The 14,664-nt window shown below is 55.1% G+C and overlaps 1 protein-coding gene across 3 annotated transcripts in view; it reads left to right on the top strand.

The window, feature by feature from the left end:
* The first annotated feature begins 2,561 nt into the window (after window positions 1–2,561).
* Window positions 2,562–14,664, top strand: part of CAMKK1 (calcium/calmodulin dependent protein kinase kinase 1) — a 28,443-nt gene continuing 16,340 nt past the window's right edge. For 2 of the 3 annotated variants that reach the window (XM_040455600.1, XM_040455599.1), the window contains exons 1-8: window positions 2,562–2,694; window positions 10,049–10,450; window positions 11,389–11,436; window positions 11,885–11,938; window positions 12,336–12,387; window positions 12,643–12,776; window positions 13,210–13,246; window positions 14,048–14,069. In XM_040455600.1, coding sequence (XP_040311534.1) covers window positions 10,091–10,450; window positions 11,389–11,436; window positions 11,885–11,938; window positions 12,336–12,387; window positions 12,643–12,776; window positions 13,210–13,246; window positions 14,048–14,069 — 707 coding nt within the window. In that variant the 5' untranslated portion in view covers window positions 2,562–2,694; window positions 10,049–10,090. The remainder of the gene's footprint in view (window positions 2,695–10,048; window positions 10,451–11,388; window positions 11,437–11,884; window positions 11,939–12,335; window positions 12,388–12,642; window positions 12,777–13,209; window positions 13,247–14,047; window positions 14,070–14,664) is intronic. The other variant, XM_040455597.1, reaches the window with a different exon arrangement.

The raw sequence follows: 14,664 nt of genomic DNA, 5'->3' as shown, positions 1-14,664 counted from the left end.
TACCTGCATTTGCTCCTCCTTTCTGCCTCCTCCGGGCCCTTGTTCTTCTGCAGCTCTGCGTGCTCTCCCTTCACTGCCACTGTTCCAGAAAGACCCACATTTCTACACTTCCTTCTGCATCCCACCCTGTGCAGCTGGTCTCCAGCGGCCACCCCCACTTCTCCTAAATGCCCTTGGCAAAGTTACCAACAGCGTCCTTGCTGCCAAATCCAAGCAGACACTTCAGCCCGTATCCTGCTTGGCCTGTCAGCCTCTGACACTGTTGACCAAGCCCTCCTTTGTTAAAAGATTTCCTTCCAACAGCTCCTAGGACCCACCCTCTCCTGAATTTCCAGCCAGACCAGTACACAAAGAAAAGACAGTTTTCAATTGCAGCTTTGCCAAGGGTCACTGTATGTCCTTAGGCAAGTTGCTTAACTCTCCAAGCTCCTCTACAAGGCAGGGATAATAATAGCCTCTACTCAGGTTGGGGTAAGATAAGATATGTAAGGTGCCTAGCACAGAGCCTGGCACACCAGTAGTGCTCTGCCTCTCCATCTAGCCTCTCTTTCAATAGTGGGGTCAACTAGTTGTCCCTGGATATCTAGTCTACAGTGATGCTACCCTTGGTTCTTAGTTGGGTATGTGGCTGCCTAGAATGGAAACTGCATTTCCCAGTCTCCTCTTGCACCTGGGTCTGGCCATGTGAGTGTTTTAGCTAATGGGATGAAAGTGGAAGTATCATGTGACACCTTTTGGGACCTTTCCTTAAAAGAAAACGGGTGCAGAATCCTTTGCCCTCTTCTTCATCCTTGTCTTCATCCACTGCAAGGGATGCATATGTGACAACTGGAGCTCTAGCCATTATCCTGAACCATGAGGACGAGAGTCATACCAAGGGGTTGCTGGAGTGGAAAGGGCGTGGAAAGAGCCACATCTGGAAGGTCTTTGTGGAACAGAGCTGACATACTAGCCTTGGACAATCTTCTCTGAGGCTTATATGGGGATTTCTGTTACCTAAGTCAAAACTGATCCTACCTGGTACAGAAATCTTTCCCCCTTAAAAGCAACTGCTCCGTCCTTGGTGTCTGCTTTATTTGCTCTGAGTTATCTCACCCTTTCCCATGGCTCTACTTACCATCAGGGGTCTTTTCTGACAACTTCCAAAAGTGTCTTTCTGGTCCAGCCCTCTTTCCTAAACTCTACTCTCACATATCCAACCCAAGTGCCATATCTAATTATTCATTAGACAAACATCTTTTGAGCACCTACATGCTCACGATGTGTCAGACAGTATGCTGGGTGAATCAGACACAGACCCTGTCCAGAGGGGGAATAGGCAGGTAAACGAATGCTGAGTACAGGGCAGTCCCTAGGAGGGCCTGCTAAGCCATGCTGGGCAGTGAGGAGGTCATAGGGAAGAGCTCCTGGCAGAAGGGACATTGAACCAAGCCCTGAAAGGAGTTAGACAGGCAGGTGGTTAGGACTGAGGTCATGGAGGTCTTGTTGAGACCTATTCTCAGAATACCGGTGAGCCACAGAAGATTCCTAAGCAGGAGCTGAATGGAGAAAGACTAGTCGGAGGAGTGAGACTGGAGGCCAAAGAAGAGGCTGCTGCAGCAATCCAGGTGCAGCAAGATGGTGGCCTGAGCTAACATAGAGGCAGAGAGCCGGTGAGAAGTGGATGGTTTCCAGCCATGTTTAAGAGGCAGCGTCAACAGGACTGTTTGCCGGGAGGGGTAGGCTAGGGTGACTCCCAGCTTTCTGGCTCCCGACTGAGACAGGGACACAAGAGGCCAGGTTTGGGGGAGTGACATGGGGCTCTGTTTTGGGCAGGTGGTGGGGTGAGGTGCCAGAGGATTCACAAGGGAACTTTGCATAATTGAACCAAGAATTGGTGAGCAATCCCGAGGAGAGGGAAGGGGGTGGTTGGAATCCCCAGGAATTGCCCCTGTGAAGGTCAGAACGTCCTATTGAGTTCTTTCCATCCCGTCTGCTCCAGCTAGGCCATTCCTGCCGCCTGTTCATAGAGCCCTTCCCCAAACATGAATCCAACTATGACCCCAACACTCTGTGATAAACCACTTCGCTTTCCCCTACCCCCCACCCAGCAGAAGGCTCAAGTCCTGAGTCTCCCATTCTTGGCCTTTTCCCCTGGCGCCCAACCTCTGCCGCATCCCTCAGTCGCGGATCTCACTTTGCCCCTCACCTAGTAAGCGCCGCGCATCTCCACCCCCAACTCCCCACCCGCGAAGCGCCCATGCCCCAGCCAGGCCGAGACGGGAGGAGACAAAAGGTTTGGGGAGGTAAGCCCTCGGACCTCGCAGGCCCGGCTAAGAGGCCCAGACCGCGGCTTGGAGGGATTTGGGGGGAGCCCAGGCGGCCTTAATTGGGGCGACGCGGGCGTGAGGAGGTCCAGCCCCACCGCAGGGGGAGGGGCTCCTCTTGAGCCCTTACCCGCCGTGGCCCCTCCCCTCCAGGAGCCGGGCAGGAGTCCCCGGCACTGATTGGGCGGCGCCGCGGGCGGCGGAGCCGGACCAATGAGCGAGGGCCGGGCGCGGCGGCGAGCGAGGGAGGGAGCGCTGTCTGGAGGAGCGGCGCCGGCAGTCTGAGCTCCGCGATCCCAGTCCTGGCGAGGCGGGTGGGGCGGGGCGCGAGCCGCGGGAGCGAGCCTGGTCGCCCGCCGGGCCGCGGAGACTGTCGCCGGGCGCCGAGGTAGGGGTCGGTGGGGAGGGAGCAGGGAGGGGCAGGGAGCGGGAGGGGACGAACACCTGAACGTCTGCTCGGCGGAGCCTGCAGGGAAGAGGGACGGTCTATGAGGCCGCGTCTAACGAGGACAGCTGGGACCGCATCGGTGCGGGGATCCTTCCCCCTTTTGGGGGGCCGGATCTACTGGGTGCGTTCCGGAGCCTGCTTCTGTCGGCGCCGGCAGCCGGGACCGCATCTATGCGGGCGCCCCGCCGTCTGCGTCCCTTCCCCAGCTCTAGTCTGAGGGACGCCGTTCCTAACCCGGCGCACTACCCACCCCCGCCCCAGCTGTGGGTGGGAGGCCGTATCTATGCGGAGTGGGCCCAGATCTGTGCACCCACGTGTGGATCTGCGCTGAGTGCTCCTCCTACACGGCCCTCCGCCGAGTCTTCCTGCAAGAGCTGGGGAGAGGCGGAGAGGGGGTGGATGAATGGGACAGATGTGGCGGGTGGCTTTAGCTGCGCAGTCCTCCCCTGGATGGAGCGGGGTGGAGGGGGGCGGCGAAAGCGGGCGCTGCGGCCTCAGGGGCCTGATGGGCACAGAACTGGTGGCTGGAAGGGTGCACACGTGCGCAGGGACCTGTGTGTGGTGTTTGGAGGTGGGTGTGTGTGTCACGTGGACACGAGTGTGCCTGTGTGTGTGAGGGGAGTGCATGACTGGATGGAGTGGTGTGTGAGGGCCGATCACATGGACGTGGACGTCGGCGTGCGCCTATCTGGGGAGGCGTCTGTGTGTGCCTTGAGGGTACAGAGGTGTGTAGAAAAGGTTGTGTCCCAGGTCACAGGACTATGTCTTGGTGGGTGCATATGCGGCTGTATATCTGCCAAATGGGCTGGGGAGTTGGGAGGAGCACGCAGCTTGTGTTCTTGAGGATGCACTGGCCCCCACACGGCCCTCACTCCTCATTCGGCAGATACAGATTGAACACCCACTGTGTGTCAGACTGTGTCCTAGGCCCACAGACTCTGGGGACCTCTGCCTCCTCCTTCGCCTCTCTCTCTCAGTACCCACAGCAGGCAGGGGGATCATTTTAAACCTCATCCAACTGAGTCATTCCCCTGCTCAAAAGCATCTTCCGGTTTTTGAGGCCTCCTGGTCTCTGTCCACGAACCCCTCCAAGGCCAAGCCCTGAGTCTCAGCCAGAAAATGGCTTTCTGTCATGCATAGTGAGAACTTCCATCCACTCCCCCTGTGAAATCCTTACTCAGTGGTCATGAAAGAGCTTACATGCCACCTCCTCCAGGAAGCCATCCCTGGGACCAGGCACGGCAAATGGCTGGGCCCTCTCCTCTGGGTGTAACTCTGCTCGCCTGGGTACCTCTCACATGCAGAATCCCAGTCCAGCAACAGTAGCCTTCTTGCTGTTCCTCGGACAGTGCGAGCACCATCCCACCTCTCAGCCTTTGCAGTGGCCGGTTTCTCTGCCAGAAATGCCCTTCCCAGATGTGCACACTGCTTGCTCCCTCACTTTCTTCAGATTCTACTCAAATCCTGCAGAAAGGCCTTTCTGACCACACTGTAAATAGTACCCCCCCCCAGCCCCTCACTCTCGATCCCCCTTACATGACTGTATTTTTCTCCATTGCACATACCACTTGACATATCATCTGTTAATTATTGCCTTTCTTGTTTGTTGCTTCTTGCCCTAACTAGAAATTAAACTGCATGAAAGCATGGACTTTATGGTTCACTGCTTTATCTCCCAACACCTAGCACAGTCCCTGGACACATATATAGCAGGTACTTATTGAATATTTGTTGCATGAATGAGTGACTCTGGATTTGGATCCCAGAAGTCTGTGTCTCTGGCTGTTCCCTAGCCTATGAGCCCCCAGTATGAGGCTAGGCCTCCTCCTCTTCTGTCCTCCAGATTCCAAGTTCCTGGAAGGCCAGGTGTGGGAGAACTGTGACCATATTTGTATGTTAGAAATCTTCCCTCTAGCGACTGATGTGGAGGAGGGCTTGGGGTGGGTTCAGGGTATGAGCCTGGAGGTGGGGAGACTGTGTGGCAGAAGCAGTGGGAAAGAAAAGCAGAGATCTAAATCCTGATTTTGTAGGGGGTCCGACTTAGTAACCTCACCCAGCAGTGGGGAGACGAAGGAGGGCTCCCGGAGGAGGAGATATCTGAGCTATCCTCCAGCAGCAAAATAGAGGGAGGTGTGTTCCTGGCAGAAGGCACAACTTGTACAAAGCCCTGGCAGCGGAACAGAGTCTGCAGTTTGGGAAGCCGCGAGTGGTGTGGTGCAGCCAGAGGAGAGAGTAAGTGTGGGGCTAAGGGAGCAAGGATGAGCAAAAGGGAGAAGATGGGTGATACGGAGGGCTCCCGGGTTTCTGGAGAATTGGGAGGATGATGGCATCCACCTCTGCGACAGGCACAGAGGAAGAGCAGACTTGGGGGAAGTGCCAAGTGCAATGGGGACTCTGTGGGTCTGAAACGCCCAGGAACATTGCAGGAAGGAGGCAGCTGGCTGGAAAGAGTGGGGCTGGAGGTGCAGACCTGGTGTGGAAGATGAGGAGGGGCAGAGATAGAAGGTGATGCCTGGAGACCATCAGCCAAGATGTGCTGAGGAAGCGCTGAGGGTTGCCGTGCGAAATTGGGTGCAGGGCCCACCTCGGTGCTTGGGGCCTCTCCGGGGATGATGGGAGGGGACATCCTCACGGTAGGCATCCTCAAGCATGACTTGGCACTAGATGCCTGGGCCTCCCTCAAGGAGGACTGAGTCATCCCGGGCGGAGGCAGGAACTGCAGAGGGCACCCGTTGCCAGGGCCATCCAGACACTTGTCAGGAGCATAAACACGGCTCCTGTGAGGCAGCCTGGCGATGTCAGGGCCACCTTCTGAGTCTGGCCTGGGTGGCCTGACCACCTCCTTGCAGCTTTCCTTTCTGGACAGTGTTTGGATGGCCAGGGCCGTGTCTTCTCTGCCTGCATGGTAGCTGCTCAACCTAGCCCTGAGATTCTCAGCAGCCTTCCAGAACTCACAGTGAGGTCTGAGTGGTGCCTGAAGTCATCCCAAGAGGCGCTGCTCGAGCATTTGGACAAAAGCGGGATCTGCCTGCTCTCTGGTACTCTGGGTCTCGTCTGAGAGACTCAGGTAGACGGGGAACATCCTGAGGAGGAAGCCAGGCCAAGTAGGCATCTGGGGCCAGGGTCTGCATGTTGGAAGTAGCCAGATGCCTGGGGGTGGGGGGATTCCCTGAGGGGTTTATGTGCCAGGCCCTCCTGGAGCCAGGGGGCAGATGTGGGGTTGTACGTTGTACATCAAGGCTCTCTCTCAGTGGCTTCTACATGTATATACATCTTAGCTCCATATCACTCAGGCACAAATTGCTTCTCTAGCCACAATCTCATCTACTTCTATAGCCCTGGGAGTTGGCAGGATGGCAGCCTCTTGTCTGATTCACATATGAGGAAACTGAGGCTCCAAGAGTCTCAATGACTTTTCCAAGGCAACATGACCCAAGTCTGGGAGGACAGGATTACAGTAGCTTTTCCCAGTGAGAGAGGGCCTGAGTCTAGTCATTCTTGGCTACCAGACTAAGCTGGTTCCTGGGGGACTCTCCATGCCCATAGAGTCCTTGCTGGGCCTTGGACCTCGGTCCTAGCCTGTCTGTCCTTTTGTTTTGTTTTAAGTTTATTTATTTTGAGAGAGACAGAGAGCGAGCGAGCATGCGTGTGCTTGTGCTCACACAGAAGTGGGGGAGGGGCAGAGAGCGAGAGGGGGAGAGAGAGAATCCCAAGCAGGCTCTGCACTGTCAGCACAGAGACCGACATGGGGCTCAAACTCACGAACTGGGAGATCATGACCTGAGCCCAAGTCAGACACTTAACAACTGAGACACCCAGGCGCCCATGTCTGTCCTATTTGCCCACATAGCCCCCATTTGCCTCCACAGTCAGTTGCAATACAGTGACTACTGAGGCCTCAGCTTGGGGAGGGCCTTGAGAGACCTTCTCGGTGGCCCCTCAGAGAGGGGTGGCGCCTGCCCAGGACACACAGCCCAGCCTGGTGGACAGGTGACTGTGTGGGAAGTTCAGACTTGACCTTCTCAGATCAGGTTCCCATGGTCCCCGTGCAGCCACCGCCCCCCACCCCAATTCTGGAGCACGCGTACACGAGGACCTAAAGGCACCCAGTGCACATTAACACATTTATCCACCTGTGTAGAGTTCTATCTCCCTGCAGATGTGCTTCTATGTGTGGACTCCCTCCCCACCCACCCCAGACATACACATGACCCCGGCCCACATCCCTGCCTGTACAAGTTCTCTCACATGTGGCCGCACATTCTCTCACGTGTGGACACATGCCCTCAGATGCATAGCCTCAGGTGCCAGGCGCCGTTGCCCGGACATGAGGCTGGAACCTGGGGCCTCCCCAGTGCCTCCTGCGCAGACATGCTTAGTCACCTGAATTTGATCCAGGGAGGAGGGAGGGTGGAGGGCCTGACGTCAGCCCTCATAGCCGCCTTGTGCCGCCTGCACATCCATCTGGGCCACAGCGTGTCCTAGGCAATCACAACAACAGCAGCACAACAACTCACTTTTACGGAGCTTCCGCAGTGACAGGCTCAGTTCTGAGACTGGTACGGACAGGATTCACACGTTTATGCCTCACAACTACCCAGGGAGGTGAGACTGCTATTAGCCCCATCCTGTAGATGAGGAAAACTGGGGCACAGAGGTGAAGTCACCTGCCCGTGGACCCAGGCCAGGAAGAGATGGGCACAGCAGCCTGGCATCAGAGCCTGGACCCTTAACCAGGTAATAGGGCCCCAGGGTGGAGCAGAAAGACTTCTGCCTTGGCTTTCTGTGTGAGCCCTTCCCTGGCCCTTGCTGGACCTCACTTTCCCCTCCAGAAAAGAAGAGGAAGGGCATTAGAGGAAGCTGGCTTCAGGCTGGGATAACAGCCTCAGGGAAATCATATGCAAATTTTATGGGCCCGGGCCACCTGTGGCCGCTGCTCTTCTGGGGGCTGCAGACCTAGGGCCGGAGCTCCTGACATTGATTCATTCCCTACGGGAGACTGGGGCCCCGGGCTTGTTGGGGGTCCCGTTTCTGACGCTGCTTTCCCGTGTCGACTGGGGACAGCGCTCTAATGATCCCTATGGCTACCCCTCGTTCATTCAACACACATTTATTGAGCTTCTACCATGTACCAGGCACTGCTGCAGATCCCGATGATCTCATGGAGACGAGGCAGACAAGAGCCCTCATCTATGGACCTTATATTCTAGTAGGAGGAAAGAGTCCTACAGGGTGAGGGTGACGGGCAACAGAGTGGGCCATCTACACGGAGTGGGCTAGGCCAGCCAAGCTTGGAGGGCTCCTTTCATCCTTGGCTTCCTCCTTCCCACAAGTGGCCTGGTTCCTGAAGCCTCCCTGATACTTCCTTCAATTGCATACACTGTCCCTCTCATCTTTTCCAGGGAGGACCCCTTAACGCTTCATCCCTACTCACCTTCCTCACCTCCTTCAGAGAGGCCTTCCTGATGTTCCAGCGCTACCTGCCTCCCTCACCTCCTCCAGGGAAGTCTCCCTGATGTTCCAGTCCTACTCATTCTCTCACTTCTTCCAGGGAGGCATCCTTGATTCTCTGGGCTCACCAACTGCTTCCTCATTCCTCTAGGTCCAGCCTTCATGTCTTTTCCTATTGCCAGTCTGGATTCCCTTCCCCCTTCCTTTCTACATGTCAGCATCAGCGATACCACCTCTGGGTTTCCACTCATTCAGCACACCGTACCAAGCACAGGGCTTCTGGATGACACCCTTGCCCACAGTCCATCTCTAGGGAATCTGGGAAGATTGGCCCTAGGGAATCTGGGAAGATCCTGTGTCCATGGTACAGATGGAGAGGTTGAGGCTCAGACTCAGGAAGGAGCCCACCCAGGACCCCACAGTAGGCTGACAGGCAGGATTAGAACCCAGCCCAGGCTCCTCTGTGGCCAGTGGGCTCCAGTGAGCCCTACCTGCTTGACATCTCTCAAAGCAAGATGATGGGGGCACAAGGGTGACTTACGTTCTTAAAGTCACTGTGTGGGTAGAGAGGAGGTTACCACCAAACAGGAAGGGCAGAGGGTCAGGAGTCCACTCACTTCCTTTTCCTGAGAAGATGCTGAGTCTGGCCCAGGAAGGGGGAAGGGCACAGGGCTGGAGTGGGGCCACTGCTCAGCCTAGAGCAGATCAGCGATGGAGGCCCAGTCTGAGGGTCAGGGTTTAGCCTGGGGTCAGGGTTCAGCCCAGGGTTGTGGTAGAAGGTGAGGGCTGGGTTAGAGGTCAGTTTGGGGTTCAAGCTGGGGTCAGCCTTTGGCCCCGAGCCTGGTTTGGGGCTCAGAATGTAGTGGGGTCAGGGTGGGTGTAAGGTCAGGCCACGGAGAACATCTCAGTCTGAGTAGCTGTGACAAATATTTGGGGCACACAAATAAACTGGAAGGAAAAACCAGGAAAAATAAGGAGTGACCTTTTAAGTATTTATTTTTGAGAGAGAGAGAAAAAGAGAGTGTGTGCACATGAGCAAGGAAGGGGCAGAGAGAGAGAATCCCAAGTAGGCTCCTCACTGTTAGCACAGAGCCCCAAGTGGGGCTCGAACTCACAGACTGTGAGATTATGACCTGAGCCAACGTTGGACACTTAATCAACTGAGCCACCCAGGCACCCCAGGAGTGACCTTTTAGTTTAGTGAATTCTCTCTTGACAGCCACCAAAGCAGCAGCCCCTCCCCTAAAGGACCCTCTCCTAGGCTTCAGGCTCTGCTGAGGCAGGGAAGGGAGTAATGGGGGATGGGAAACTCGCTCTGTGGTCCTGGAGAGGCCTTCCTGGAGGGTAAGTGACTGGTTTGGAGTATCAGGGAGGCCTTTGCATTACCAGTGCCCAGCTCAGCTTCCAGGCAGCAGCACTGGAATGCTCTGCAGTCCAGGGTGGGGCTGGTGACTCACTGGACTGTCTGCTGGAAGGGGCCTGAGCTGACCCTGGACTCTGTTTCTCCCATTGCTGCTGGGCCTCCAGTATTCTGCCCATGTCAGTCTGTCCTGACTCCAGAATCTCGGATTCTCCCTGCTTCCCTGTGAAGCCAGCAAGGCGGATGTGACTATGCCCATTTCACCAATGGGGATCCTGAGGTCTAGAGGGCTGCTGTGCAGCAGAGCCAGATGAGTTCCTGGAACTCCTTCAGTTAGCAGGGGCAGACCTGACTTCGGATGCTGACAACTCAGGCAGGGGGAACAGGGAGGGCAAAGTCATGAAGGTGGGACCAAAGGGCCTGGAAATCTGACCTCTTTAGTCCATGCTCAGGATTGAAGCCTTCTCTGTCCTCTTTTTTCAGGTTCCCAGTAAGGCTGCACAGAGGACCCCCTTAACTGTGGCAATGGAAGGGGGGCCAGCAGTCTGCTGCCAGGACCCTCGGGCAGAGTTGGTGGAGCGAGTGGCAGCCATTGATGTGGCCCACTTGGAGGAGGCAGGTGGTGGTCCAGAGCCTGCCAGGAATGGCGTGGACCCTCCGCCAAGGACCAGAGCTGCCTCTGTGATCCCTGGTGGTGCTTCAAGACCCCCACTAGCCCGGCCCAGCCTTTCAGCCAGGAAGTTCTCCCTGCAAGAGCGGCCAGCAGGAAGCGGCCTGGAGGCCCAGGCTGGGCCTTATGCCACAGGGCCTGCCAGCCACATCTCCCCACGGGTCTGGCGGAGGCCCACCATTGAGTCCCACCATGTGGCTATCTCAGATACAGAGGTTGGTGGGGCAGAGCTAGGGGGTGCTCACAAGCTTTTAATGGTCCTAAATGAAGATGTTTTTCTTTCTGTGCCCCTGCTGCACAGCTGTTTAGCCTTTGCTTTGCATACCCCCAGAGTTGAGGAGCCTGCTACCTCACAATATGGCTCTTCCCACCAGGGAGCTCCTTCTGAGCCAATCACTGTTAAGTCCCACCATTCCTATCCCTAGGCCAGGCCTCAGAAATAGGCCCTCCCCTTGTCCCCCAAGAAGTTCTCTTAGAAATTTGAAGATCGATAGTATGTCCACCCTCCCCACCACAAGTCAAACCTAGCTTTAGCCTCCACTTCTAATCCTGCTTCTTAGAGTCTCCTCTGACTCAGAAGCTGCCAGCATGCTTCCAGTCTCTGTCCTTACTTCTGCCCCTCTATCCCACTGGCTCTGTTTTCCACTTAGATCTGACAGTGAACCCTAGTACCGAGCAATCTACCGATTGCAGAGGCTGAGCTTCTTATGCCTGAGCCAGGGCTGTGGTCTCCTGTCCCCAAGGCTCTCTTCATCTTTCTTGTCCATGCAGCCAAGACCTTGCATTCAGCTACTTCTAGAAATACTTGCTTATGCATTTCTCACAGATTTAGGTCTCCCAGGCCCCAGCATCCAGGCAGGAATCAGTGTATTTTTCCTTCACCACTTCCTAGGGAGTAAAGTACAGCCATGGCTCACCATTCATGTTTGCAAACATGAGTGTGCAAGCCCTCTTGTCCTTTTTTGTGGCATAGGGACCACCAAGTTTCCCCATCCAAACATGAAAGCTTGATGAGTTGGGGGGGGGGGGCTGGGATTGAGGGGCCCAGAGCCAGGATTGGGCCCTGAACAGGCTGCTGAGGTGGGATCAATACTGCCTCTGGATTAAGCTTCACCTGACGCTTCCCTTTCCCCTCCCCCCCTCCCCTCCCCAGGACTGTGTGCAGCTGAACCAATACAAGCTACAGAGTGAGATTGGCAAGGTAGGACTGGGACAGGCAGTGGGGACTGTTCTCTTGAGGCTTTGGGTAGGCAGCCTATCAGGATCCTCTGCTTGGTAGTTCTTTCTCCCTGGGAATGTAAGGCAGAGCCGGGAAGGCCCCAGCTCAGAAATGAAGACAGTTTTGTCCTCTAGGAAATACCCAAGGTGGGGTGGGAAATGATTCTCCATTCCTGATTCCTTAGTTTTTGATGGAAGACAAAGAGGGTCTGAGGCAGCATAGAGCTGCATCGAGCCAAGCAGAGGCAATTACCAGGAACAGCAGTCCTCTTTCTGTCTGCCTGAAATGTATGCCTGCTGGTGGCCAGCTGGTGGGGGTGGAGATGGGATGAGGGGGGAGGGAGCCGGAGCTGTTCAGGCTCCCCATTCCCTGAGCTAGTCCTGGAGGAGGTTGCCCTGTCCAGGCAGGGCTGACCGGTGCCTATTTCCAGGGTGCCTACGGCGTGGTGAGACTGGCCTACAACGAAAGTGAAGACAGGCACTATGTGAGTCTGGGGATGGGAGGGAGGTGTTGCCCCAGCCAGGCCCCAGAAGCCTGGGAGGTGGGCAGTGGCTGTGCTGGGAAGACAGAGGACAAGGCTGCCTCTAGAGGGAGTGGGCTCCTGTCCCTAAGGGAATGCAAAAGGAGTAAGCTTCTTGAGAATATGCAAGCAGAGGCTGGACCTTCTGAGAGGAGAGCTCCAGAAAGGCTTGTTGGGGAAATAGGGTAGGGCTTAGACTCAGATATGGTCACCTCCTAACCCAGCTTAACCACACCTAGGCCATACTTTCAGTTCTGGTGGCAGTCACCCACTGGTGATTGGACCTCCATCCACATGTAACCAGCCTGTTCTAGCTCCTGGTGGCTGCACACAAATGACATTTCTACCCCTCCCTCCTCAGGCAATGAAAGTTCTTTCCAAAAAGAAGTTACTGAAGCAGTATGGCTTTCCACGTATGTATCTATTGGGTCCTATGCTTGGGAGCTCCTTGCTTGGGGGCAGAAGAGGAGGACACCTCAGTCCCTCACTATTTTTTGTTAGGACTGGGGGTAGAGGTGGGGAAAGCATGAGCAAAGGCCTGGTAGTGGGGATGTGTTTGGTGGGTTGGGGACAAGACCATTGCAAGATTCTTGCTTGAGGCTGGTTGTGGGGCCAAGGTGAGGCCCAGCCTCCTGCAACAGGGGCTCGACTCCCCTTCCTGGTCACAGGTCGCCCTCCCCCAAGGGGGTCCCAAGCTACCCAAGGAGGACCAGCCAAGCAGCTGCTGCCGCTGGAGCGAGTGTACCAGGAGATTGCCATCTTGAAGAAGTTGGACCATGTGAATGTGGTCAAGCTGATTGAGGTAGGAGGCAGTGGTGAGTGGGTGGGAACTCAAGTCCTGTGAAGCAACCTGTGGTGCTTGGGGACACTCAGCACAGACCTAGGGTTCCCACCAGATACTCCTCCCAAAGTATCTGTGGCTAAGGCCTCCAAAGACAGAGCTAGACTTGGGGTGGCAGCTATAGGGAGGCTTTAGGGTTCAGTTCAGGCTGGTCTGCAATATTCTCAAGGTCTCAGTGAGGATAAGGGGCTGCCCAGAAGCAAGAAGTGAGCCCCCAGTCATGGCAGGAGGAGAGAACAGCTGGATGTCACTTGGTGGGCCAGGGTTGGGGGTCAGTGAGTTTCGAGGCCTCATCTGTCTGGGGCCTACACCGTTCCTGCTCCATTGTCCAGGGAGGCTGCACAGCATACTGGGGTCCTCAAGCCCTACCACCATGTCTGTTCCCTCTGACTAGGTTTTGGATGACCCAGCTGAGGACAATCTCTATTTAGGTGAGTGACCCAGCTGTTCCCAAAGCAGCTTACCTAGGGTCAGTCCAAGGCCTCCCCAGGGACACATATGACCTTCAAATGGGCTGTATGAGCATGTTCTCAAACCCTGGATTCCCTTGCCCAGCCCTGCCAATCCAAACTTAGAATACCCACATGGATTCAATAAATATTCCCAAGCTCCCACTCCACTGATCAGAGAGACAGTGGATCAAGTACGTGCACGAAGCAGGCTATGTGATATGGGTTCCCAGACCCTGTATGATAGCTCTGTGCCTCAGTTTCCTCACCTGTAAAATGGGGGATAATATATCTAACTCATAGGGTTGATATTAGGAGTAAATGAGTCATTATATACAAGATTGTTATTAATGTTGTTATTATTTAAGTTCACGGTGCCTGATTCATGAGTTTAGAGGCCCTCCAGAAACGGGACAGAAAAAACACTGGGCTTAGAAATTAAGGTCAAGGCTTTAGTCTTCACTCCCTGTCCTACTTGCCTATCTGCTGTGACCCTCAGGGAAATTCCTGCCCCTTCTGCAAGCCTCAGTTACCCACCTCCTTCCCAAGAAAGGAATCCATGGTGAATCAGGATGAGGCAGATCCATAGTAGACCAAAGTAGACCCTACTTTCACCCATTTATTTCCTCTGATACCCTGGGACCCTTGCCCCATCCATCCCTCAAGTATGCCTGGATGCCTGACCCTCTCCTACCTTCCAGAACAGGGAGGGACCTTGGCATCACCTGCTTTGCAAGCCTGGCTGCATCTTACTTACTTTTCTTTTCTTTTCTTTTCTTTCAGTGTTTGACCTCCTGAGAAAGGGGTGAGTTCCCCATCCCAATCAGGCAGGTCAAGTCTAATCCAGGCCTTCTTTTCCCTCCCTATGCCCTTAGTTCCAGGGTCAGCTACTCTAGGAGAAAGCAGAGACCCAGGCCCTACCCTTGGGGAGCTCTGATCTGGGGGGAAATGAGAGACAAATAGGGCAATTCTTTGAAGTCTGTTGGGGGTCAGTGAGGCTGGAATGTTCAGAGAGTTCTCTGGAAGAGGGGGTGGGTTTTGAGCCAGGTCTTGAAGAACTGGAAAGATTTTGAGGGAGGAGTGGGAGAAGAAAGGAGTGTTTCTCAAGCAAATATGTAGAGATGGGGCTCTCACCTGGATTCAAGTCACAAAGAGTTCTTTCAGCTTTACAAGTTTATGAGTTGGGTGGGTGGGACTCCATTTGCTCCCATTTACAAGAGGGGAAGCTGAGGTTCAGAGGGGGTAAGTGGCTTGCCCAAGGTCACACAGTGAGTCTAATTCATGTCTGCTCTATTTGGCCTTCTCACAGTATTAGCAAAGCAGCAGACTTGGGGTAGTGGGCATAGGCCTGGGTGGACCCTAGGCCCTAACTGTCAAGTCCTTAAATACAGGGTATGGCT

The sequence above is a fragment of the Herpailurus yagouaroundi genome, unplaced genomic scaffold (genome assembly GCF_014898765.1).
Source record: "Herpailurus yagouaroundi ecotype Mexico unplaced genomic scaffold, PumYag 215, whole genome shotgun sequence".
In the NCBI taxonomy this organism is placed as follows: Eukaryota; Metazoa; Chordata; class Mammalia; order Carnivora; family Felidae; genus Herpailurus; species Herpailurus yagouaroundi.
Note: the sequence above shows the minus strand (reverse complement) of the source record. Positions and strands in the feature narration are given on the sequence as shown.